Below are 27301 nucleotides of genomic sequence, written 5' to 3'. Positions count from 1 at the left end.
TTTTCCACATGCAAATTAGATCCACAACCCAGTGTATTTGACTGTACCAGAAACTGCCTGGGTAGGGATCTTTAGTGGGATCTTTCTTCTAACACATAGATTTAATTCAAAACTGAACTCTGGTTTGCAAACAATCCAAATTCAACTGTTAACCATAGGTTAGGCACAGATAAATAAGTGAAGTGTATTAGGACTTGCCATGTCTTCATACCACATTCTGCATCAATTCTATTCTGTATTTATTACCGAAGGTCTTGGAGCACTAAAAGTCACATGCTGCAAACATGTGGCAAGCATTTTTATGGCTGGTTAGCAAAGACAGTTATTATACTCTGAATACAAGACCAAGGTTCAACAAGAAGGACAGCACGTATGCAAACACTCAAAGAGCTGTTCAGAACAGTCTACCAGCCTCAGTGACATACGCTGAAATTTAAGAAGCCCAAGAAACTTCCCAGGGGGAAAATTAAGTCTGTTCTGAAGATGCCAATGCTATAAAGGTGCCACTTCTGGCAGTCATATGTTGCAATGCTTAATCTGTCTGGAAAACCCAAATAAGTCTTCATTTAATCTCATTAACCATACTGATGTCTGATCCTTTGTGACTCCTGGTAATTCTTCTGATGCTTGGTGATATTTTACAGATGCAACTTTTTATACACTGTATAAAATTTATACACTGTATAAAATTCTTAGCCCTTGAAAACTGAGGTAGCTCCTAGAGACTTTAATGAACTTCTATGCTCCCCATAGTTCTCTAGTGCTTGTCTCAAAATCCATAGTGTGGATTTTTCCTGAGATTTCGCTTGGCTCATCCAGTCCTAGAAGAGCAGGTGATACACACTACCAAGAAAACTAGTGCTAAGTCAGGAGTCCAGTAGACTTCACAGCAGCCTGTAGAGGGTTGGGATGGGATTACCCACCAGTGCCTATGTTTTGCTTATGATACATGGTCCTGGATTAGGCAAGTGCATTTTTTAAATTGCCCCATGACAGAGACCCAAGGAGAGCGGTGCAGGCACTTGTCCTGATGGGAACAAGACAGGGATGTTATCATAAAACATAAGAGAGGCTTTAAGTAGAGCATACTATCACCTAAACTAGGGGACAGCAGTGATTTCTTTCCCTGCTCTTAACCTTTTATTGCTCTTTTAGCTCTCTTTTTCCTCCAGTCCACTATTCTCCATGTGGAGGTAATCACAGAGAAAAGTGTGTTCTCGACACTTTCCTTCTTCCCAAAGGTGCTTTATTGTTCTGTGTTAATGAAGAGCCAGAGTTAGACTACAGGTTCACTTCCTCATCCTCCTCTCCATCTCCTTTGCTCTCTCTCTCTCATTCAGCAGCTGGGGAGATTTAAGCAGCTCCCGCATTTGTCTACACCCAGGGTGATTCATTTCCTTGCAATTTCTTACAAGATGCCTCTCCTCACTTTACTGGAGAATCCCCAGATGTGCATGAAGGCACTTCTTGCAGTCAAGTAGGTGATACCTTACCTCCTCCATCATCTGATGCCTCCAGGCTCTGCTGTCTGAGACGATGGCTGCAGCAAAACACAAGGAAGAAAGAATTTCAATTGCAAGCCCAGAAAAGCATCTCGTTGTGTCCCCTTCTTCCCCACAAGCCTCATGGCCTGTCAGTGGCAGAGTTCCCAGGTACGCTTAGCCTACAGACTGACCTCCTTCCATACCCCTCATTGCTGGACTCAGCAGAAATCTCAGCTTAGAGTGCTTAAGCAAGATGTCTTGTACCTGAGACAAACCCCTAGGCTGCAGACAGCAGGGCCTGGGGTGGGTCTGGGAGGAAAGCAGATGCTTTCTACTTTTCCTTCTTTCTGTCATATGGGAATGACGGAGACATCACCTACTCCATATCCACGGAACTACAGAGTGACCAGCCCTGCACCATCCCAGGACACAACATGAATTCATGCTAGGCTCTGCACCCTTCCCAAGTTCCAGATCTTGGTGTACTGGTGCTTCGAGTTGCATGTCCCTTCTCCATGAGATCAGATGTAAAAGTCGTGGAAGAAGTCTCAGCAACAACAGGAACTTACTCTTCTACTTCTTCTGCATGCTTTCTTCCTGACCTGCAAGACAGGGAAAGGCTTATGCTTAGAAAAGGCTAGAAAAAATTAAAAACCTGCACCGTTCCCTATATCACTGTTATTGTGCAAAACAGTTCCTACACCAGATCCGATATAACACATCGCACCTTTGAAAAGTTCTGAGTGACCATTAAACCAGTGTATCAAAAAGTCCCTGAGTGCATCAGATCGAAGCAGAACTATTTGGGTCCAAAAAGACAGCCATGCCCAGATACAGCAAGAGCCATAGTCCCTGGTTTTTTAGCTTCTCAGATACTTTTTCATCCCCTCTGCTATCAGCTGCAGGTAAAGTTTGCCTTACCTAAGTAGAGAGGTCAGCACATTAAGGAGTGAAGAAGATGCTATACTTTGTCTACCTATCCCTGAGAGATCAACAGGTCCTTCCTCCCCCTGGTCATGCATAAAGATTATCTGGTTGCCTTTGTAGGTTAGGAGCCCCATCTGAGCTGGCCAAGTTCAGGTGAGACATGCTGTTGCTGCAGTAAATCAGGGTTGATCTGGCTGAGTTAACAGGAGTTCATAATAATAACATGGGGGGGAGGCACTGGCAAATGGCAGCTCCCTTGCTCTCCACCCCAGCAAGCCCAGAAGTAATTCAGTCCCGATTAGGGACGCTTGTTCAATATTCAAAATGTAAAACATGGAGGTTGCTGAACCAGCACTTCGAAAAGTTAATTAAATGCCAGGTTTCTTTTTAGCAGATACTCCATCACTTGCTGATTGCTTTGGCCATTTTGCAGAGTGAAGTTTCATCTCTATGCGTTGGGAATAAATATTCTCCCCTCCCTTGAAGTCAGGGTGTCATGACAAAGAATACATGGGCCTCTCCCCTACCACATGCACTATCCCAGGACACAGGAAGATGTAAGAGAAGTTGCTTCATTGCCTTGCACTGCTCCTGTCAAAGCACTTCCATGAGATGTGACAGGCCTCTCCTCATCTGCTCTCTGTTCTAGCAGGTTATGGTCCTCATCTAGCTCTCCTGTGCATTATCTACTAGCAGGGCACATCTGAGCCCAGTAATATCCACTGCTATAATCAGAACTGCAGCTGTGTAGGTGACATCTGCATCTGGGCTTTCAACTATATCTGCACACTTCTGTTCATCAGAAGAGGCAGAAGTGCAATGCAGCTGGGGAATTTAGGAAAGAGCTGTTCCAGTGAGGAGCAATTGTCCAGCTCCAACCTTCTCCGCAGTGGTAGTGCAAAGTACTTTTTGTGAACCCCCTGATACTATGGAGAAAGAAAGGGATGGCTTCAGAGAGCCCACCCCCAGCTCTCACTAGAGTTTAGAATCTGAGAAGACAGAGATGGAAAGATGATGCAAGATTTATCCTATTTTATCTCTCCCTTCTGCCTTCACAGAACTGCTTCCGACACCCTGTCTTCAGAGCCTTGCCCTCACTGAGCTGAAACACCCCATATGATGGCATTGCACAGCCTTGCACAGTGCAATTATTCCCTGGAGGTTCAATCTAACCTCTTCTTAGCATGATCCCGTTACTCTTGATAATTGTCCAGCCCCAAATAACACTCTATTCCTCAGTACTCACACTCCTTACATCTTTACTCATCTCCTATCCCCAGGCAGGAGTGAAACGCTCCACATGTTTATACTTCCCAGGAGAGGGTCACTCCTGCTATCCCTGTAAGCAATTTCTGTTTCTTTTTCCTGAGCTCCCTGTCATGACAGGTATCCAGGTGGCCCACAGGGAAGGCAGTCATATTTTAGTCCTAGAGGAAGAGACTGCTTCACTCATGTTCCAAGACTTAAATCTTTTTCAACTTTTCCTTGTCACGCTAGGAAAGGACGTATTTAGGGCAATAAGCAAATACTTCATTATGAGATAGCTGCACTAGATTGGAAAAAATAGTAATTTGGGGAACAAATTCATAAACTGGGAGGAGAGAATAGTACTGACCCCTTTAATCCCAGAGGCCAGCTGTTAGAACACTCTCCTGTCAAACAAGACAGTTCCCTCCTCTCTCTAAGGCAAGCTAAAGCCCCACGGTCAGCCCCCCCAGGAGAACACCCTTGTCCCTATGCCACAGGGTCCAAAGGTGGCAGTTGGTGATGCCAGTCTCTCATGCCAACAGTACTGTGATTTATACGGAGCATTTAAATACCAATGGCACTAGAGCAGGAGCTAGAAATGACTGTTGTTCTGTTTAGGTGAGACATCTGCTTCCAGTCACCTGTACTAGATATGTCCATTAATGTATGATTTGGAATAGCATTATTTGATGAAACTGGCATTTCAAACCAGCTGATAAGCTCACACGCAGAAATATAGTATGAAACTTCTGGGGCACAGGAAGGAATTGCATGTTTTACACTCTTTGTGGCCTTAATGATTGAGCTATTAGGTAAAGAAGATACCAACCAGCCTACTATTTCCTTTCTTTTTTCATGAGGCTTCCTTTGATTTTGTTTGATGTCAAATTACTTCTTCATTCCTTGTTTCAGATTGGAAAAAAAATTCACAAAATATTTTTGGTTTGTTCCTGATTAATCTTTTGCTTTTTCCGTCCAATCGCATTACCTAAATCTACCTAACAAAGTGACCCTGAGAGAAAAGACAAGCTTTGCCTTGTGCCCTAAGGTTAAAAACCTTCAAGGCAGTAAGCTAAGTCATTAACAGATCCTCGAAAGGTGCCCTACCTCCAACCCTGTCCATTCCATAAGCTTAGCCGAGGGCTAAGCTATAGATGAAGATACTATTCCTGCAGAACCAGTCACCTGCCTGCCTCTTTGCCCTCCAGGTGCTATGGGAAGCCCCACAGGCATTCTCCATAAAGTTATCACACTGCTTTAAGCATTGTGGAGTACCCCTTTCTGAGAACTGGCTCAGCTTATCAATGCCAATTGCAACACGTTGAGACCAACATTTCATCCTTCAGGAATATCAGGCCTGGGTACACATCATCCTCTTCATTCACCACATGGGCAAAGCTCTCTAGAGTTAAAGGAGACATGGAAGAAACCAGACTCAAGCCAGCATAGACAGATTTCCTACTCTTTTCTTATGATCTCAGCAACAAGAAGTGCACTGCTCTGGTTTGTCTGCTCCAGCAGGAGGCACAGGCCAGGGAGGGTAGCAACAAGTGTCTACAAAATGAGCAACTGTGTATGAACTATAGATACACCCATTCAGGGTGTAAGGGCAAACAAGACAATACATTCCTGGGAGCAGTGCTCAGAAATGCATTCAGTCTGCTGTATTGTACACCAGCCACCCCCAGTTTTTGTGAGACAGCGATACCTCTGTCTCTTTCGTTTCTTCTGACAAGCCCATTGCATCTGGAGGGCCAAAGAACATGGTCCAACACCATCACCCGGACAGCTCCGTTTAAACACCCTTTCCCTGCAAGGCTGCCTGTGCTCCCAAACATAACCAAAATCCCAGAATATTCCCTCTGGCTTTGGCCAGCTGCTGACCCCCTCTCTATTTCAGGGTGTTGAACAGCTGTGAAACTGGGCAGAAGACCCCGACGGACCCCATGTAACCCCATGTTATATAACTCCTAGTACAGAATACCTATTTCTCTCCCGGCTGTATCCTGGGGCAGAGGATATAGATCTGATCTTGCTCGAGTGTTATCTTTGCTCAGTTCTGGCCAGCAGGAATCCTCCCTCCATACTAATGACAGGGGGTTAAACCTCAAAACCGAGGCTTTCCCCCACACACCCCTAACGTACAGCCGTACAGCTGAGCTGCCTTGGAGCTGCCTGCAACTTCTGTGCTGAAAGGTGAAAGGCAGTTCTAATGTAGACATCATCTCTGTTAAACTGTTTCTTTCTCATTTAATGGACTACCACGGAGATCTAAATGGAGATAAAGTAGCAGGGCTCAGAGAACAGCCAGGATGCTATCTTTATGCAGCATGACAATGTGCAGTGGTTAATTAGACACCGTTAACCTATTTTAGCAGGGGACATAACTGGGATGAATGGGGGGAAACGTCCTTGAAATCCTTTAATGTCCACAGCTCATGAGAGCTGTAGACATACTTGCATCCTGCACTGAGCCGCAGCCAGGTGCCGGGAGGCCAGCGTGCAAGATCCGAGGCCCGCTTCTGCGCTCCCAGGGAGGTGTGAGGGCGGGCAACCCAGCTGAGGAAAAGGGAAGCAATTACGGCGGCTTGTTAAAACGAACATCGAGGCGACTGGACAGGAATGCCCCTTCCGGCGCGGCGGGGGGCGGCAGCCGAGGACGAGAGAGGACTAGGGGCGCGGGCAGCCCCCTCGGCCCGCCCGGTTGCCCTCCGCCCGGGCGGGCGGCCTCTCGCTGCCGGCCGCTTTGCTCCCCCCGGCCCTCCCGCACCCCGGCGCAGCGCCCGCCCCGCCGCCGAGGGGGTCAGTGCCGGGGAGCCGGCGCGGCTCCGGGCGGCGGGGCGGGCCCCGAGGCGGCCGCGCTCCCCGGGGGGCCGCCCGCCGGCGCCGCAGCATTGCCGGGCCGCGGCCGCCCTCTGCCGGGCCCCGGCGGCGTGGCGCCCAGCCCGGGCTCCCCGCGGAGGCTGCGGGTCTCCGGGCCGGGACGCGCTGCCGGGACGCGGCCGAGCGAGGCGGGAGGCCAGCACCGGGGCTTCGACGTGACTGCAGGCGGTCACACCTGCGATCTGCAGGGTCTGCGTGTGCCCGGGAGGGCGGGGCGCACCGCAGGAGCGCTGGGGCCACAAGTCGAGATCGAAGCGTGGTTGGGGCGTTTTACAGGGCCCCGGCAGCGGGGGGAGGATTTCATCTGCCTGCGGGTTAGCGTTATTTCCTGGCACGTCTCAGCCATTTCTCTTTATGACTCACGTGGAACCAGAAAGCTGCTTCAAGCTGCCCTCTTGCTACAAGAATGAAAGGGAAGAAAAGGGAAAGTCCTGATGTTGAGAGATACATTTTGTTTTGAGAGAGCAGGGCGACCAAAGTGAGAGCTGAGAGATGGGTTGTGTGCACAGGAAGCTAGTCACTGGCCGGCGTTCTGCCTCTGCGCTTGCATCCAAAACTGTACCCACCCCAACGCTGAAGGCTTGGCTCAGCCCACAGGGAGACATGAAGCCTTTTGCCTCTAGGGCACAGACTGTAGTTCAGGTCTAGGCCTGAGGGAGGAGGGGGAAAAAAAAAGATTAAAAAGGACGTTGTACTCTCTTGCTCAAGTATTTTTTTAGTGCCCATCACCACAGTGAGTGGGTGGAGAGCTAAGAGTTGCAGCTTGTTCAATAGCCTAAGGCACAACTAAGTTACACATCCAATCTGACGCACAAGTGCTAACTGATCAGTTCTCCCAGCTCTCCAAGTGTGGGTCTTGGTCGCTGCTTCTTTGCTGAGGCACACGGGGAGAAAATCACTTATCGAAGCTGTATGTAAACTAGAACTGCGGCCAATGCTGGAAAGCACTACCACAAGGTGTCTTCTCAGCCATTCCATTGCACCTTCCTTGGTGCTCTGATCAGTTGTTTAAGTTTCCACCCCCTATCCCTGGACTGTGGCAGCCCGGAAAAGCCAGATTTGCCTTGATTAAATCACAGAGTCCAATCTTCACATCTCCTAAAATCAAGGCAAGTTTTGCCATTGATTTCAGCAGAGCGAGGACTACTATGAGCCTTTATTTCTATCATAGGATGTCACCTCACAGCCCTCTACTTCCAAGCCCTGGGGCACATGGCTATCTATATCTCTACAACGGGGTTTGGGGCAGACACACATTGTTTTAAATGGTAATGGTCCCACCAACCATTTTCTGGCCCCTCACAGGCTCCCTGGGCTGCCTGGACCACATGTTGAACACACTGCCCTGGAGCACAGCACTGGAGGAAGAAGGATGCAGCGATGAGCAGGCATGCTCTGTGGGACGGGATCTGATCAACACTGCGGCTAGCCAGCTCCAGCTGAAATAGGCTTGTGAGGCAGTAATCAATCTCTAGCAGAAGTGTTGTTTCTCCTCATGTCCTAATAGGTGGGCTTGCTTAGCAGAAACAACAAAGGAGGAAAGCTCTGGCAAGTGGGACTTTAGGAACTGGCACGAAAGAACAAGCTGACAGAGAGAGTTCATGGGGGTCATTGAACCTCAGCCTACTCAGTGCATTGTCCAGTAACAGATGTTCCCAGGGTTCCCCTACTCGCTCACTGCTAGAGAGCTGACCAGCAGAGCTGTTCAGAGCTGCCACTGAGCAACAGAAAAAACAACAACACTCAATACGAATTCCTGCTGTGTGGGAAAACAGCGCTGCAGTTTCTAGAGGTATTCACCACACATCTTCGGTCCCTGAGAACAGGGACTCCCATCCAAGTGATCACATTTTTGGTCTCCAGCAAGCACCAGGGCCAACTCACACCAAACGGCTCTTGAGGTTACAGGAGCATTTCAGTTTCCATTTAAAGGGAAAAGCACACTTCTGATCCTCATGGTTACACAGAATAACTGACTGCTAAAGGAGACAGAACTAGAATGCAAAGAAAAAGTACCTAAGGTTGTTTGTTTTTTTCAAATCCCACAACAGAGAACAAACTCGCGATTCTGAAGTACCAGGCCAAAGACTTCTTTCTTGTTATTTGCCTCACCGAAAACATTTAAATGAATAACACTAGAAAGAGCTAGGTGTTTATTACTGAACGGCACCTTATGCTGTCATCTGAGAGCAACAGCTTCTGAAAGAAGATATTTTAAGAACTTGGATTAAGAACTTGAGAATAGTAGAGGGGTTATATGGGGAGGGGGACTAGGGGAGGGGGAAATAGGGCCAAGCACGTAGATCAGGTCATTGTAGGTCTCTTTCCACAGGTAAACTGCATTAAGCTAGACTTCACAGCCAATTTAGAGGTGACCTACAAAGGCCAGACAAGTTTTTAGCCTTGGGTTTGATAGATACCAAAGGGTTGCAAACTGTATGTGTTCTGCAACAGGGTTTTGCTTTTTTAAACTAGAAATATTTGGGACAGCAAGGATAGTATCCCCTGAATTTGCTGGTAAATTCCTTGGAGATGCAGAGAACTAAAGAAGGAAGATGCTTTGTCCTCAGTCAAAAAAAATCAAAGAGACTTCACCCTGAGCACACTCTGCCACCTCAGCAGCTTACATGGACTGTTACCAAAAATGTCACACTCTTGTTCCATTTTTGTCATGCAGGCTTCATTTTCTAGGGGAGCAAGATGCTACAATCCTACTAGTTCTTCCATTGCCCAGTATCTTTCAGGAAAAAGAAGTCAAAGAAAACTTCACTAACAGAGAAAAAATAAACAGAAATCTAGCTTAGAAAAAAAAAGGAAGAAGAAAAAAAGAAAAAGGGAAATTAAAAAAAAAAAGGAAATTATAAAAAAAAAAGAAAAAAGGGGGAAAAAAGGCCAGCTCTTTTTCCAGGCTCCTCTGGGCACTGCAAAGACACAGGAATGGGCACAAGTCTAGCATTTTCCCTTTGCAGAAAACCCTTGCAAGTCACACTAAGCAGGATTAAAAGGAAAAAAATCCCCCATCACAGCCATGGTACTGAGAGATTCTCAGGTGACTCTTCTGTCTCTTAGGGACTTTCCTTTTTCTGCCAGTTATTTTTACTGAGTCTAAACAAACACCAAGGAGAGCTTACCCCAGCAATGACATGGAGGGACAAGAGGACAAGAGCCTGTTAGCATTCCTGGAACATCCAGCCTATTAAAAAAAAAAAAAGAAAAAAGAAAAAGGGGGGGAGAGGAAAAAGCCCACCCTGGGCCTGCACATTGCAGCTTACCGCCATCTTGATGTCCTTGATGCGTGCCGATGGCATGGAGGCGGCTGGCACCAGATCAGCCCAAGAGAAGGAATGAGAGGCCAATGGAGATTTATGTGAGGAGAGTGAGATGGACAAGGTAAAATTGTCAGGAGGAGTTGTTAGAAAGTAAAATATATTGTGACAATTCCACTCCTGCCGTTCATCAATAAACTGACAGATCATTTAGTGTCAATTAGGAGTGATAGATGGACAAGTCCCCATGATCCTGGGCCAAAATTAATGGCTGGGAGGGAGAGGGTGATTGAAAATGACGGCTGACATTGAGAGGAAAGTCCTGAAGGTCCCCAAGGGGCCATTACTTGCCTCATTCCCTTGCAGATCAATGCAGGGACAAACCCAAAAACAGACACTTCAAGACAAAACTTAATCAGACTTCCTTTTCTTTCTTCTCCTTCTAAGTTGTGCCCCCTCGCTTGGCAGCCTTGATCCTTTGTGCCTATACTCTTCACATCACTGAGGACATCCACAGACGGCTGCAAGATGCAGAGTGAGGCTGCCGTCTTCCCCACAGCCAGGAGCCTGGCTCCATTCCTAACATGGCAGTGTCACAGGGAAGCCCAGCCTGAGATTTACCTCAACACTGCTGGACTGGGAGTAGAGGGCAGAAGCAATGACACAAACTTCCCCCTACCATGTCAGATAGAGAAACTCATGAGCACTTTACTACTCCCACTTGCAAGACAGGGATGGCTAGAGGTTCTATAAACCAGGCACTCTCTGGGGTCATTTCGTATAGATACAATGCAGGATAGTTTAAGCCCATATTTTTGAAACAGGAGGTTTTTAACTTTACTTACCTCTAGAGACCTTGAATCATAAAACCCCTTAATCTCTTAAATAACTTTCCTCCAGCTCCAGGGTGCAATCTCACCATTGCCCACCCTCCAGAGCGCTAAATGATATCTACACAGAGGTTGGGTTACCCTGCTCTAAAGGTCACCCCAACTGCATTCCCCTCCTTCCTACAGGCCCTTAATATTCACCTTCTTGTTAAATGCATTCCTGGACACAGTACCACCACTTCTGTTCCAAAATACTTCAGCATGGTCATTCTCCTAAACAAGCCTTGATTATTCCAACTCTGTATGACCTATCAGTCAGAAAGGAGAAATTTCAGTTGTAGCTGGAGCACCTGTTGCTAAACTGCCACGATGCCTGTAGAAGAAAGGAGGTACACGTGCAGGCACTGGAAGGCACTTCCTACTGAAAACAGCATTTGCGTTTGCTTGCAGGGCTGCCTGAAATGAGCTGTGTTTATTCCACAACAACCTTAGCTTCTGCCTGCAGAACTGTATGAATTTTAAGGGGCTGACTGCAAGACCAAAGGGATCAAGGACCCAAGTAAACTGGAAGTGTCCCAAGAAGCAAGGAAATAAAGATTATAATAATAAGGAGAAAAATGGATGAAGTTCTGTAAGGAAAGTCAGAGAGATGAGATCAGCAGAAGCTGGAATTAAATGGATCCTGGAAGCACCTCTCCTTTGTCAAATCCTCACCAGTATGCAAAACTAAGTTCCCTTTTCCCATTGGCAAGCGCTTTGTGTTTCTTCCTTCTGATGCATGAGATAACCTGACAATAAACCTCTGCTTTGCTTGTCACAAGTGTCAACACTGATGTCATTAAGGACATCAGCACAGCGTTCAGAATGGCACTTGGGCTCCATCCAGTGGTTAGAGAGCTGCTTCTGTAGCAAAACCAGCTGTAATTACTGTTATTTATGTAATCTCAGCAGGGTACTAGGCCCCAGGTGGCTGCCTAGGTTCTCGGCTGGTCCCCTTTCCTCTAATACTGGGGCTAGAATATTGCTGGGGCAGCAATGGGACTGCTTCTTCTCATAGAGAGTGATTCTTCTCTCTTGACTACAAATTTAAATAAATACAGCAGATTCAGGTGCAGAGACCCACATCGGTAAGGAAAAAAAGATTCTTCTCTCACTACTTTGCACCATTTATTTGCTGATTGCAGAGGACCAGTCTGAGGGTTTGCTCAGACATTAACCTGCAGTCCTCATCATTATCCATTATCCATTTGTGTTTTGTAAATACAAAATGGGAGTCCTAGCAATGACAGCTGTTCTACAGAGGTACTGGGAGTCCAAAGTAATCTCTTCATGCTTGATTTTTGAAAACTTATCAGTAAAAGACAGTATTTTGATAGTTCTCAGGAATTTAAATATCTGGCACTGGTAAATGCTATGGGAACTCATAAAATACTTTATCTTACTTGCACACCACCTGTGCGAATTAATTTCAAAACTAATTACAGGTTGGAAAACCTTAAGGGCCCTCCTCCTCTTCCTATCTTGCAACAGTCTGAGACAGCAGTAGTCTGATGGAAAGAATCAGCAAGATGGTGAGAATATTTCCAAGTTTACCTAGGTATGACAAGAGCTGGGCAGGTAAGGGACTAAGAGGGAGCAGCAAGGGTAGAAAAACAGAAAACCAGGTTGCAAATTGAATTCTATTCTAACGTGCCAAATGGAAACAAAAAGAAAAATTTCAAGTGATCATTTCACACTGCTAAGACTCTGAACTAGAAATACAGCAGAAAAGAGTTCAATTATCCCTACAGAAAAAGCAACAAGTGTGCAGTTGCAACTGACTGCATCTGTCAGAAACAGAACTAAAAGCTTACACCTCAGATGGAGAGAGAATAAAACATAAACAGCTACAAGATCATTTCACATGTGGCTGCAGTATCCCATCTGACCCACAATATATTTACACAACACAGAAAATCTAACTGTAGCCACTCTGCTCATCCTTCCTTTCTAAGGAAGGAAAAACAAACCACAGATTTTAACACTGTCAGTTCTGAAAAACAAATTACTTAAAGCAGTACAACTCCCAAGTGTAAGCTCAGTTACACTGGCATAAAAGTGCTTATACCTACATCAGATATATCAATAGAAGCATGTTATTCTAACTACATCTACACTAGTGAAATTGGAGCAAGTTAACTTGATGGGCTTCCAAACTGAGTCAAATTGTTTGAAAAGCTGTGGGGAGATAGAGCCTGAGAAAACAGAAACAACAAAGCTACAGCAACATTGGTATGACATCAGCCAATGACTCAGACTTTTCACATGAAGGCTTTACTCTGGGATATGTCACAAAGACAGCCTTACAGGCCAGAATCTCAGACTTTTTTAAGGGAAAGGAGAGAGATCAGCTTGGGGAGAATACACAGCTGAAGGAAAGACAAGGGAACTAGTACAAAATCCTTCTACCTCATGTAACTAAAGGAAGTCAGAACAAACCTCCCCTTCACAAAATTTATTCAATAAAAGCTTGTAATACAAATGAAAACAATAGTCAGATATGACATGATATCATATCATATGCATGACTGAGCAAGGGGCACATCTTCATCTCATGTCCCATTGTGCAGAGTCTCACAGGTAGAAAGGTCTGCAGCCTTCCCAAATTGTGTCCAACGTCACAGGAGCATTTACTCCAGACACCCACTATATCTGTAAACCATGCAATTGGGATGCTGAAGAAGCACCACTGATAGATACTGCTCCAAAGCTATTAGATGAGGCTAATGTCAAACAATGGAAAACATCCTAAAGTAGCACATGGCACAGTGGTTACATTAGGAACCTGTACACTGTCCTTCAGGGCGCATTAGGCACAGCCCTGAATAACTGTATTACCTCCGATCCATTCCTTCACCTAGCCAACAATTACATAATATATTTTTCCTGAACAATGCAATTCACCCTTGTTCTCTGCTGTCACATTTCCATAAAGCTTCTGCTTGGTCCTACAAAGATCCAGGATCATTGGTGGCATTTTTTTACAACCCTGAGGTGGATGCATCTTTGCAATGGCAACTTCTAGCTGCAGCCAGCCCATGAAAAATAATACCATTATCAGAGTTAAACTGGAGAGGAACAGAAGGACTTCAGGCTGAGATCTTTATTCCTTTGCTTACTCCAGTCTCCAGATTTTCAGCTGATTTATTCTTCAGAGACTAACAGAGTGATAATTTTCCCAGAAAAGTACTGTTTTCCAGAAAGGCTACCCCAGAATATAAACCACTCTTCTCACCTCCCAAGAAATACTGACTATATATAACAGGTTTCTGGATGTCCTCTCCCATTCTCAGGGTTCCAGGAAAGAACAGACGTAACTTTTCCATAAATCAGAGTGCCTCCAAAGTATATGTCCAGGCATATACACTCTTATTATAGGCTTTAATGTATACCATATACACCACTCCATGGCTGAGCTCTTCAGCTCTGTGACTAGGAACTGTAACACCAGCATAACTTTACAGCTTGGAAAATAACAGATAGCTTGAAATCAAGTCATCTCCTCCCAGTCTGAACTGTCCTTTAGTTTTCATACCCATTCTATTACCATGTCCAGGTACTTCCTCTTAGGTGGCCTTCATAAGCATCAGGCTTCTCAACCTACACTCTACAATTTGTAAAGTTTTTTCCTCCCATCTCTTCTCACTGACCATCTCCGTCCATCTTCATTATACCATAACCCCATACACACATAAACATCGACAAATTTCACCTTTACTGTCAAGGCAGATCACTAGATCCTGAACTGTTCATTGCATTCTTGTCAGTGGGGCACTGTCATGTGTCACTGTCCTGGAAAGGACGCAACCAGTCAAATCCCCCTCCTCCCAGCTCCTGCATTTAACATGCTTACTACGTTCTTGACTCCTTCCAGTTACTGTACCAGGTAAGAAATATACTGCCTCTGGCAGACAGTGACATGTACACAGTTCTGAGCCCCACCAGGCCAATTTATAAAAAGCATTAGCCAGTAGAACCAAGCAAGAGCAATACTTCAAATGGTTTGAAGGCATTACAATGACATTGGAGACACAGGCCATCTACAAGATCCAGAAAAACTGTTCCAATGCCTGTGACAGCAAAGCCCAACTAGTAATGTTCACTTAACCCATGCCTAAGCCCCTCTTAATAAGGAAAGAGGTGAGGACTCACCTGGTAGGTGCCAGTACAGGATCATCTGCCCAGCCTCCTTGCCGGCGTGGGGGTTTAGGTGGTGGACCCTTTAATAAAGAGAAGAGACACGTTACAGCCAGCTCCAGTCAAAGTAGAGTCAAGCCAACTGAGACACCTGGTCCACACATACTAATGTAACACTTTACCAAATAATAGATGGAGAGATAGTTTTTAAAATGCTGTTTATTCATAAAGTAAAAGGAAGACAAATATTGCAGGACAGGTTTTTAGGGGTCTCTGTAAGCAAAAGATGTGTCACTAATCAGTATCTTGACAAGTTTCAGGTCTGCGTGCCTTTGACTTGTCCAGGACACACAGTACAGTAGCAGACTGATCCACAGAGGATGCCTTCCCCTGGCAAAATACGGCTCACCGGGAACTCATTCATTACCGCTCCCCACATTTGGTATTATCATGTTACATCCTTCCTAGGGTACAAGGCAGCACATTTTAGACATCTTGTTTTAGATGAGGAATTGTTCCTAAAAAGCGTCTGCTTTTGTTCACTGCCTAGAACAAGAGGTTAGATGCCAAGTTCAGATACAGCCAGCCATACCAAACACCTCTAAAGCTAGTTGAGATGAATCCCACCACTGCCACCACTGAAATGCTAAAGGGGAAATCATCTGGAGCTTAAAGACACTCCCTGCTCTTTTCTTGCATTGTCTTGTGTGGCACTCTGCCACACAGCAAGAGAGAACACGAATTCAGCTTGGGGCTTAAGATGGGAATTTTCAAAGAATGGGGTCACGAGTTCCCACAATGTGACAACTGCCTATTGCCTTCTGCAGTTTTGGGCTTGGTTCCACCTGCCTGAAGCACCTCGTACAGCACCTTCAGTGTTTTGCATGACAGGCAGTGGTGAAAGCAGAAGGGCAAGGTGAACCCAGTGGATGAATTTCAGTTTATATAGTTCCCAGTTGATGCTGCCCAGTGAGGGAAGATGGGTTACAGGGACCTGTGAAGGGACCATCATGAGAAAGGATGATGGGTAAAAGATGTCCCAAAACAGGGAAAAATGGTAACTGCAAAGGAGCCTAAGCTGGAGCAATGGGGGGGGGGGGGGGCAGGTGGCTCCCACAGCTTATATTACGAAAGGGAATGAGCTGGGTGACTCCTGAGGATTTTTGACTGGACAGAGAGGACCTTGCGTGTGTGGTGGGGTCAACCCTGAGCCAAAGCCAAATTACCTCTTGCCACAGATGAGGAAGAGGTTGAGCTAACCCCTGATGGTAGGGGTCTCCCGTGTTTATTTCTTGAAGCAGAAACATTGTTTGTGAGTGTGGGAAATGAAGAGACCCTGCCAGGGGCAGCCACTGCCTGCTGCAGGGAGGGGGCATGACCCTGCATAGCTCCCTGATAGGAGCAAAAATAGTCATCCTCCAAAAATAAACAGGGAGCAGGAATGAGGCAGGAGCTGCAGTCCCAAAATACCAGCTTTCTTCGGCAAAGGGAGCACAGGAGGGCAGAGGGACAGGCAGGGAGCGTGAAACGCAGGAAACAGCCTCCTTATATGGGCTCATCCGCAGGGGACAGAGCTCAGTCGACTGGAATGACCATGTCACAGAATGTGAAGCCTTCAGGGGCCCAAGTGAATGGAGTTTTCTGATCTTTAAATGATTCCCCCAGATTCTTAAGATGCCAAACCAGAGAAGAGGCTACAGTGCCAAAAAAGGAGCATTTTGAATTCGGTTCTGGACACACCCAGAGCCCAGGAAAAAGGGGAAAAACACACCACATATGGGCGTGCATGCCCACATAAACATCCCTATTCCCATTACACACACCCCTACCTCAAAAACACACTCCCTCCCACACAGATCCTTCCCATGCAAACAACCCTCCTCCCCTCCCACCATCCCTCTGATAGCCAGCAGGCTGTGCTCCCAACACAGCCTCGCAACTCCTCACAAAGGTGCACGGAGTTACACAAATGTCACCAAAGAACCTGGGCCATAAGGCTGAGGGAAAATGCAGCATCTCCAGGGCATTCCAATGCACCTGCAATTTAATTCCCTCACCATCAAAACTAGCCTTCAGGTCAAAGATATCTCAAGTGGGGCACTCCAGAGCAGAGGGTGATGAGAATGACTGCCCCAGTCTTTGCACAGGGCACAACTCCATGGCATGTAGGGGTTTGATTCCAATGTCTTGCCAATGTTGTAACATCTTCCCATTGATCATACACACCAGGCAACCCTGAATGTGTCAGACCCTGACAAACACCTCACATATACCTACAGGTCTTTTATTCCTCTTGCAATAAATCAGGTAATTCTTTTTGAACTGCCTACAGGAGCACTAGCAACAGGAAAGGCAATGTTAACTGTCAGCTAAGGATAAATAGCTTTTCTTTGTTAGTTACCTGGAAAGTGCCATAACAAGGTCACATGCCACATGCACTTTTGTCAAGTAAATAAACTTACCTTCATATACGTTCACATTTCTAAAACCTCAGCATAATTTACAACTGAGAATGCAATGTCGTGCATTGCCATAATATGGTGACAGGTAGGGACATTGCAGCTGCAAGCAAGAGCTTGAGACAGAAAGTGGGAAGAACGTCAACCCCAGAGGGAGCAGAGCAGAAACAGAGGACATCGGTCTTCTGTAATGGAGCAAATGTGCTCCTGAACACACCTTTGGTGAAAAAGACTGGGGGCTTTAAATGATCAGAACTTGTTGGTACCTATGTGTTATATCTTGGGCAAGATTTTTAGGTATGTTCCCAGATGCAAAGCTAAGATATACACTCAAATGGTTTGGTGTTCAAAACACTGAGATGCCACCAGGTCCTGACAACTGTGTTCTTTCTCAGCTCTTGCTGCTCTTTCACTGCCTTAACTAATCGCTTGCTGTGGTTTGCTTTTCCACTTAAGTTTTGTCAGTTATTTATCTCCAGAAGATTTCCTCTACCTTTGTTTCTGCAGATAATCCACTTTTTCAAGGAGCGTTGCCACGGTCTGAGCTTTTTATTTTGTTGTTTCTCAGAAACTCAGTTCACCATTTTTGTGATGGTACTTTTACAGTATTTCTCAGGCCACGTCCCTTACCAACACTTTCATACTACCACCATAATCAGTATTTTATCTCTCCCTTTGAAAAATGACTGGCCTGAATTCCATCTCTCCTGCATTGAAGTAGAAAGTCTACCTTCTTCTTTATCAGTAGTCAGGCCCTTTCTTATCAGACAGATGTAGAATTCTAATTTGGCTTCCCCATTAAGGCAGAAATTTCCAGGCTACTTGTCAGATCATGTCTGCCGTTTTGAAGGTGCTAGTTGGATGTTGCTTCTCTCATGGAAGCAACTACCCTGTATGTCTCTGGATCCTCAGGGTCCAGCAAAGTTTCTTTTAGGACCTACCACAAAACAAGCATATTATGGACATGTTGGGTCCCTCAGATTCTCAGGCAGGTCTGGAAATATGGATTAATTTACCTTCATCAACATGACAACTCCTTTGAAACAGCGAGCACTCTGTGCAGGGAAGCAGGGACTCAAATGACATTGACAGCATGCAACAGAGGACACACAATCTTCCTGTCATCTAATACATCTCCTAAAATGTGTGGGATCTATGTTCTGCCCAATATACAAACACTGTGAAATTTGATACAGTATGTAGGTGCCTTGTTTTTATCCACTATTGACCATGGAGCAGAAAGAAAGAAGTATGGCCAGTCTCAAGCTTCCTCTTCTCCAGCGAGTTGCCTGAGGCTCCCTTGACTGAGGAAAAGCAAATCTCCACAAACAGGCCTGATGAATTAGTTTTGACTGCTGCCAATTAAGGAGCTGTAAGTCAAATAGCCCCACTGCTTCCAAGCAGCCACATAACACTTACAATCTATACCAATCTCAGAGCACACATGATATCAGAAAGGGTCAATTCCCAGATCTATGCAAGCCTTGGCTTTTTGCAAAGAACAACCCATCTCTGCTAGCCCTCTTTATCATGTCCACAGGCGGTTCAAGTAGTGCATCTGATTTTAATGAATCCCCTCCAAGGACTTCTGCATATCTTAAATGCCTAGCAGAAAATACTGGATTTCCATTTCATCCACAAACTGTCCTTCTTCATGGTCATTGACCTTCCTTTACTAGGGAAAGCGCTATTGAGACAGAAATAGTTCTTGGGGGCTTCAAATATTCTCAGTCATCTATCACAGCAGGTAATGGAGCAGCTCATATTGTTAAACAGCTATCAAGAATTTCTTCCCTAAAACAGTGGTCAGCTATCTAGTCAGTTTACACGTGCACCTGCTAGGAAAGCTGTCATATTGCATTTGGCACCTTAACCTGTCTCAAGAGTTACTGCTCTCCCCTGCATGAAAACAGTGAAGCAGCACACAACAGTCTGATTCTTTGAGCAAGGGGTTACCAGGTAGAATCCTCTCACAACCCACAGTTACAGGGAAGTGCCCCTCCAGCCCTCCTAGCCATGAACATCTCAAACAGTTCGCTACTACCTTGTGCTACATACTGTCAGACATGTTCCCATCCATCTCTACCACTCCTACAGTTCTTTTGTTGCCTTCAAGTGGGTCCAGGAGCACTCAAAGCATGAAACAAATGTATGGAAAAGGAAAAGCTTTTAATAAAACTGTTTTTGATGGGATTGTCCCTAATCCACATCAAGGTAGCCAAGCAAGGGGGATACTACTAGAAAGGCTGGGAAACATGGCTGACTAGAAATGCTATTTCAGTAGTTGTCATCAAAAGGCTAGTAGATAAGCTCAGAAAGCTGAAAATAACTGCCTTGCTGGCCAGCCACTCGGGGTGCACGGGAGAGAGGCAGCGCAAGGCCTTGGGGAGCTCCAGGCCATGCAGTGCTGGGGCTCACACTGGGGAAGTTGGCCTAATTAGGGAACAAAAGTTCAGCTGCATTTTTGAGATTCTTCCTGGAGAATCTGGCCAACTTCCAGCTGAGCGGTCCCCAGGAACAGGCTGGGAGTCCAGCATTTCTACAAGCAACCAGAAGACCACTGGAAAAAAAGAAGCAATCCTGTAAAATGGAAGCAGGTAAAAAAAGCCAGTGCTTCCTTGGATGCTGGTTCCCTTCGGTGAAGGGTGTTTATTAGCACAGTGCAAGAATCCAAACAGATCATAGAAACCCTGGGACACGGAGGGACAAATTCAGCTCAGCCCAGTACAAACACACAGATGGGAGGGCACTCACAGTGTGCAACAGCTACAGGAAATTCTGCCTCAGAGAACCCTCCCAGGTTCTCAGAGATGCCAGTCACTTCAAGAGCTATCTACTGCCAGTCCATCCCACTCTCAATTGCATGCCTAAGAAGGCAAAATCCTGGCAACATGCCATAGATAAAATGCAGCTAGCCCCTGGTGAGGGCTCTTCTACAAGCTGAAGATCACAGGCGAGAACAGGATGCTAAACAATGCAGTCAGACTGTAAGGTCTTTGGGATAGGAACTTTTTGTCCCAGCCACACACCAACATTCTCTAGATCTTACTGCAGTGCAAGTTGTAGATACAAAAAGGGCTATAAGGGACTGCATTACAACTATACACAACTTCTTAGGTCAAGAACTCTCTGAACTAGAGTGGCTGGACAGTGCCTAAACGACTGTGATTATTTTTACACAAATAAGGTCCCCCAGTAAGGACCAAGCTGAGCGCAGCCAGTGCTGGGCTCCTCAGTCGCACATTTCGAAGTTTCAGCAGATGTGGGGAAGAGCACTTGGGGGGTTGCTGCCATGCAGATCCAGACCAGACCAGACAATGGTATGAGAGTTGGGAGCTGGGTGCCAACCACTGTGCGAGGGTAAGAACTGGGTCAGGAAAATACCGCTCTGATTAAAGGCCCTGATCATATCAAGCCCCAGGCCATGTCTACACCACAGGTGCAGACACACCTGCAGGCAAGATCCATGTGAGTCAGCTCCAGTCTGGAAACGGTCTAGCTTTAGGTACTTCTGGTAACCAAGCTGGTATCTCCCCAGGTAGAGTACAGGTTGCTTCTCACCAGGGGATCTCTGCATCATTCTGCGCTATATTTTAGGATGCAAATACACTCAGTCAAACGACCCCACCAAACTGGGCAACGTAGCAACTTAAGTCCACAACTTGCTTCACATTTCAGGTACTTAAATTTTTTTGATAGTTGCTCTTCCAACAAAAATTCTTTGAAAACAATTGTTCCTGACATGTTGTCTTACCCTAAAAAGCAACAGGCCCCTTTTCCACCCACATTGTTTTAAAAGCACTGGGAACTAGAACTACAGAAGGACTTGGTTGCTGCCTCTGGAAAGGTCAGATCCTCAAACCCTCTTTCCAATTCTTGCCTTAAAGCACATCATCACTCAAACTTTGAGTGACATAGAACCACAGAAGTCAGCATCCACCTAGCTAAGAGTCAGAAATCACGTGCTCTCCCTGTTTTAGTCCATGAAGGACCTGGAGACTACCCATGGCATGTCTACCAAAGCACAACTAGAGAACAAGGTCCCAGCTGGACTCGTTAGGACTGGAACAGATGTCTTCCCACTCAAATGTTGTGCCTGTCACTTAGAAGTCCTTCCCTGCAGCCCAAAAATTCTTTCAGTTCCATTTGCAAAGCAGAGCAGCTTCAGGAGAAAGGACTGAGTGCCTTCTCAGACCTAGAACAGCTCATAGCTTTGTCGTCGTATATAATATTCTCTAAGGAGGTAGGAAACATTACTTGATACATCTTTCAGGAGGAGGAAGAGGACAATAAAATCAGTATCTTCCAGCTTGGAAAGGAGATGGTGGGTTTAATCTTTAAGTTTATGTATAAAGCACGCAGCTTCAACATTGAAATGAACACCTCCATCCTGGAGGTCCCCGAAGGCAAGGAAAAGCCGTACTCCACCACTGAAGGCTACAAAACACAGGATGGGGATGAGGATCACTCATTGCTAGTGCAGGGACACATGCCCTCAGAGCTCTCAGAATAGGGCCAGAACTCCATGGAAGGACAGGGTTTCAGACACACTGCGGTCCCCAGCCACTCTTTACCACCTTAACAGATCCACAGACCCATCCTGAGATTGTCTACATACAACACAGGCACATAATACAGGCTGTGGCTTTTGCTATGAGGATAAGGCATCTAAACCCCCCTGTGGATCTGTATTTAGGGAATCCCCACAGTTCTTCTGCAAAAAGGTCTAGCCCTCCTTTCAGACAGGGACTCAAGCAAACTAGAGGAGGGACTTCTCCAAGGCCCCAAAGCAAATCCATGGCAAAGCCAGGAGGAGAACCCAGCAAAATCTTGGCTCACAGCCATGTTCATACTCCTCCTGCCTATCCTGCCTCTGCAAATTAACTGAGATATTAGGATACACCCTTTATAATACCATTGATCAGCCTTACGGCCTTTGGCTAAGTGTCCCAGGCAGCCTTGGAAGGTGCAGCCAAATGACTGATTCAACTGGCAAAAATTCAGATCCAAGATGAGTGGTTTGCCAGGGGATGCAAAACAAGTCTCAGAGCAGGCAGATGGCTGGAGGGCAAGACTTCAGCAGGTATGTTCACATCGCCAGCCCAGCTGGCGCTGATTGCTAGTATTCAGGCAGCCACAAAGTATCTTCAGTGCGGCAAGAGGCAAGGGACCAAATCCAGGAAGAGTTCAGATTGTTAACACTCAGCACAGCCCAAAGGGAGTTCAGGGAAGGGTTACATGATCCATCAGGGGGACAAAGGAGCCAACTTCGGACAAATGATTCAAGAAGCCAAGTATTTCAGCTTGGCCAGGCAATGACTAAGGGAGGGATATACTACAACAAGGTTTGGATCGCACTTTATAATATAAAGTTCCAATAATGATTGGTTTGGAAGAGACTTATGATACAATTAACAGAAGTTTGTAAGCATATAGTATTATAAAGTTACAAGCAGCTTACTATCAGTTAGACTTCTCAACACCAAGTTAACCATTTTGTTACCCTTCACGGGCATTTACAAATGGAAAAATACTATAAAGTCTGACTGTGATGCTTAAGAGCATAAGCCTGAATAAAGGGTGCAGGAATTATCCAAACAAGAGGGGTTTCAAAGCAGGGATCATTTCATATGAAGGAAAATCTCCTTGCCAGGCACCATTGCATAACATCCCTGAAGCAACAACAATTGCTCATGTGGAAGAGTCACATCAGTTTAGTTATTTTAATGAAATTTAGCAGCCAGAAGCAAGAAGGCGCCTGTAGCACATGACCAGCCACCACAGACAGACCTTGGGAATCAATGATTTAGGGCACTGTATGGAGGTGGAATTAGTTCCAGTGAAATGACTGTAAGGGCTGGTTCCAGTGTGGGGCGGGGGAAGTTTAGATCAATTATCAGGAAAAATTTCTATTGGGTAACCAGTCCCCAAAACTATACCCATGAGTGGGAGGTCTCTTTGCCTGATAAATGGAAAAGTGCTCTGGGCATAGTCCTGAACCATCCATCATTGATGAATAAACCCAGTGGATCTTTCCTACAATATCATCTCTAGCACTACCAAGAGAAAACTGAGCTAATCTGAATAGTCTTAACTCCTTGTGATGAGCATACCCTTCTGAGGCCAGAATTAACGAGATGGGTGACACGGGTTTCTTTTCTGCGCTTTAAATTTCACAAATGAATCTACTATGCTACTGGTACTGGGCTGGTGCTTTAGCAGAAGCAATTAAGAGTACGGGAGAGGATGCTTTAATTGTCTGACATATACAGTGAGCAACTCTAGCCAGGAAAAATTGGGCAACCCCAATTCCATGGTTAGGAAGATTGCAAGGCAATTAGCCCAAAGACTTTAACAGAAACAGATACTAGTTCTCAGGTTGTTCTGAACAGCACCACGCTGGCTTCTAATGCCAAATGAATGCTGAGATATATTTTAGCTTTGCTGCAGGATGAGGATATACTGCAGGAGAAAGGATATGTGTATTCCTTTTCTCTGTATAACAGGAGCCTGGTAAGAAGCACTATGCCATCCTATTAACCACAGATATTAGCATTCCAGTGCTGGTACAATAAAAAGGAAAGACTCATAGAAAATACAAAGGCAGACATCCTTGTTACTACTGGCTGGCCTTCTCCTCTGGGGCACCAGCAAGACTTCATAAACCCTGAAGACAAGTTTTCATGTTATGGGAGCAAGCTAACCGTACTGGACAGCAAATCTAGGCTCAGTCAGGTTTTGTACTCTATTAGCTAATTGCTGCCCTGACTTTTAAATTAAAATAGAGTATCTTTCCAATGGCCACATATACATCCGTGACCTCAGAACAAGATGCAGCAGCTGATAAGAGCAGCTGTTACAAAGATAATAAAAAAACCTGTCAGCAATAGGAACAGAGAATGCAGGAAAGGCACTGCATCTGAGGCAAACTTTGTCCTACTCTCCAATACAAGAGTCCCCTCTTAAGGTAGTCTCCAGACACATGAATAGGTTAGTCCTACTAGTCCCCTTCAGAGGAGCCGGCATCTACCTAGAAAGCCTCTAGTCTTACATGGTCAACCTTTTCCTCAGGGTCTTCATCCTAGAAGGATCAGGAAGGAAAAACAGAGAAAGAAGTTAAAAGAAAGAACTATGGAAGCCTGCACAAAATAGCTTGAAGATTGACATGAATGGCTGTCCTGTGCAAATCAGCACATGATTTGCAACCTTATTCACTTGAACAAAGTAAAAAGCTGATCCCACCATTGTAAGATTTTTATATCCACAGCCATTTATGCATATATCAACTGTGATACTATAAAGCAGGTCTGTTTGACTGCAATGGCAGGAAAGTATGCCAACAATCAGACCTTGAAAAGCATACTAAAAAAAAAAAACCTACAAATGAGAGCGAGAACAGACTTACTTCTCCCTATAACATGAGAAAACCCAAATTATTCAGGTGTGTAGGACACTAGAAAGATTCGTATAGATAGGCTCTGCAACCATGCCAGAGACCAGAAATTATGCTGGACCAGTCATGCTAGGGGTTATATACTGTAGCAGGTTGCAGCCCTTTTTTCAGGGGCTACTGTTTCTCAAGTCAACCTCAGATCCTTTGCTAGGAACAGGAGCTGTAGCAGTTAGCATTAAGATAGGTATAGCTGACAACGGTGTTACCTTTAGTAGATGAACTTTAGCTAACCATATAGTATAAGGGAGTAGCTTGATTATGGGGTAGATGAGTAACTCAAGGAAAGCAGCCTGTTAATCACTGTGAAAGTTGCAAACTGGTTGAGAACCTTTCTGATGAGCAGACTGCCAGCACCAGCAGTGGCAACAACCAGTTGTTAGGAACCAAATGCAAGAAGCAGGCAATTAGGAACCCGGTAATCTCTACACTATCCTAGAAATGACAGTGTTCAGAATCACTCAGGGAGAGAATCTAGAGTATCCCATGACCCTGCACCAGGAGTACGCACAGGATGGCTGGAAACACTACACTAACCCACCTGATTTTTCTTCTGGACTGCATCATCTCTCCTGTGGAACAGGGAAGCTATGCAATTCATAAATTGCATATAGCTCTAATTAAAGTGGTTTGGTATTTGGAATCCACTTAGTGTCTGTGCTGTCATCTGGTCTTATGGTCTTACCATGACAGGAGCAGAGGGAGGCTACATGCAGGTTAGGGCAGCTGGGGTACAGAAGTGTCCATATCAGTGAGCAGCATAAATAAAAGCAGATTTGCCCAACTGGTAAAATCTGTTGGAAATGTGTATCTGTCAGCCAGGGACCCACTTGTTCCCACACCCGAGAGCAGAAAGGCTTCTGCGGGGCTGACCATGACCTAAGCTTCTCTAGATGTACGGAGCCCAAGTGGTACAGGACTTGCAGTAGCACAGAAGAAAATCCAGCTGGACAACACATGTTGGAAAAGCATTTAAATAACCACTTCTTTGAGCAATCTTCCACGTGGATTTCACTCTCAGCAATTAGTTTGCAGTTGTTTATTCACTTGGGTTAGATAACGCAGTCCTATTTAAACGATGCCTGGATGTCAGCCTGAAGAATCACTGCCAGGAGTGTTTGTAAGCTGGGTGGGGGAGGTCCAAATAGCTGCTTTGCAAAATCCACCTGTGGGAACATCCTTCCAATATGCAGTGGAGGTGGCCCAAGCTTTTGTCTGTCTACATTAATCTATCCTGAATACGGTATTTTTTACAGCACAGAAATGCTCACTTTTTAACTGTCACCCAAGGACCACAACTACATAGGTGAGCTTACAAATATCAGGTAGGACAACACGAGAACATACTTTCAGAAGTGAAAGCACAGAGCCTTTCCCCAGGCTTTGGTGAAACACGGAGAAGGGAACCAGCATGGAACTTAGATGATCTTGGGGCAAACCCTGATACAAAGTGAGAGTGATCCTGTCCTCCCTGTGTGGAGATATTCTCAATGTAGCCTGGAAAACCCTCATCCTTTAGGCTGACATACTGCCTATTAAAGCAGTCTCCACTCAAAGGATCTATAAAGTGCTGCCAGAGAGACACTGACAACATCATATTGATATTGTAAGAGGTAGAAACCAGGGAAGTCTTGAACAAGGTCCTAAGGGAATCCCGTCACTGTAGGATGAAAACAGACTATGGAAGCAGGATAACATTACAATATTTTTGCATACCAATTTCTTACGGAACAGCAAATAGTTCACTCTTGCTGAGAGGAGACACAGAAAAGAAAAAATTTGCCGATATATTTTTAAAAAAGCTTTTCCACTCAGCTTTCCAAATCAATCTCCTGAAGAGCTCCAAACCTGGCCAAACAGCTTCTTTTGGTGGATGTCATCAAGCCAGCATTCAGGCTGTTGGATGCAGTGATGTTAGAGCCAGGAAAAAGGTTTGACTTTTATTCTATAAAAGTGTCCAGAAGTCCTGGTGGGATGGGACAGCAAAGATCTTCAACAGATCTCATTATATGATCTGCCCCTCCCATCATACAAATAACATGACCAGCTTGAATATGTCCCATTTTGTCAGAAACTTGACAGCATCAAGATGAGTAAAAAGTAACACATCAAGCCAGGGGATGGGAAAGGCCTCCCAATGGAAAAATGGATACATTACCCCTCTGAAAATGAATGTTTGAAATGCAGAGTTCTGGCACGCAGCAAGCAGATTTATCTCTAGGAATTCCCATTTACGGCATATTCCCCTGGGTGCCCAAGAAGTGCCTGCCGATTTGCCAAGGAGTTCTAAAGGCCAGGAACACGCACAGCCATTGTTGCAGGAGGATGCTGACTCCACCAGTTACAGCAAATAATCATGTTCCTTCTTGCCTCATGAAATAATACTAACAAACAACACTGCAGCTATGTATTTGTACTTCTGAAAAGGCAGGAATGCTCTGCATGTCAGAAGGCAGACTGTGAGCTTTGTGACCCTTAGTGGGCCCTTTGAGAAGGCAGAGGTCTAAACTGGAAGGTAATGCAGATAATTCCATGCAGGAATGGGAATTATCAAATAGAGATTTGGGCAGAGGAATTA

At 45.4% G+C, this 27301-nt stretch overlaps 1 protein-coding gene across 2 annotated transcripts in view; it reads right to left on the bottom strand.

Moving 5' to 3' along the window:
- IFT43 (intraflagellar transport 43) overlaps positions 1–27301 on the bottom strand; it is a 49719-nt gene that overhangs the window by 18365 nt on the left and 4053 nt on the right. The window contains exons 3-6 of one of the 2 annotated variants that reach the window (XM_052782777.1): positions 24325–24354; positions 14830–14897; positions 2054–2086; positions 1494–1540 (exon numbers count right to left, since the gene is read on the bottom strand). In XM_052782777.1, the coding sequence (XP_052638737.1) occupies positions 1494–1540; positions 2054–2086; positions 14830–14897; positions 24325–24354 (178 nt within the window). The remainder of the gene's footprint in view (positions 1–1493; positions 1541–2053; positions 2087–14829; positions 14898–24324; positions 24355–27301) is intronic. The other variant, XM_052782778.1, reaches the window with a different exon arrangement.

The sequence above is a fragment of the Harpia harpyja genome, chromosome 3 (assembly GCF_026419915.1).
Source record: "Harpia harpyja isolate bHarHar1 chromosome 3, bHarHar1 primary haplotype, whole genome shotgun sequence".
Taxonomy (NCBI): domain Eukaryota; kingdom Metazoa; phylum Chordata; class Aves; order Accipitriformes; family Accipitridae; genus Harpia; species Harpia harpyja.
Note: the sequence above shows the minus strand (reverse complement) of the source record. Positions and strands in the feature narration are given on the sequence as shown.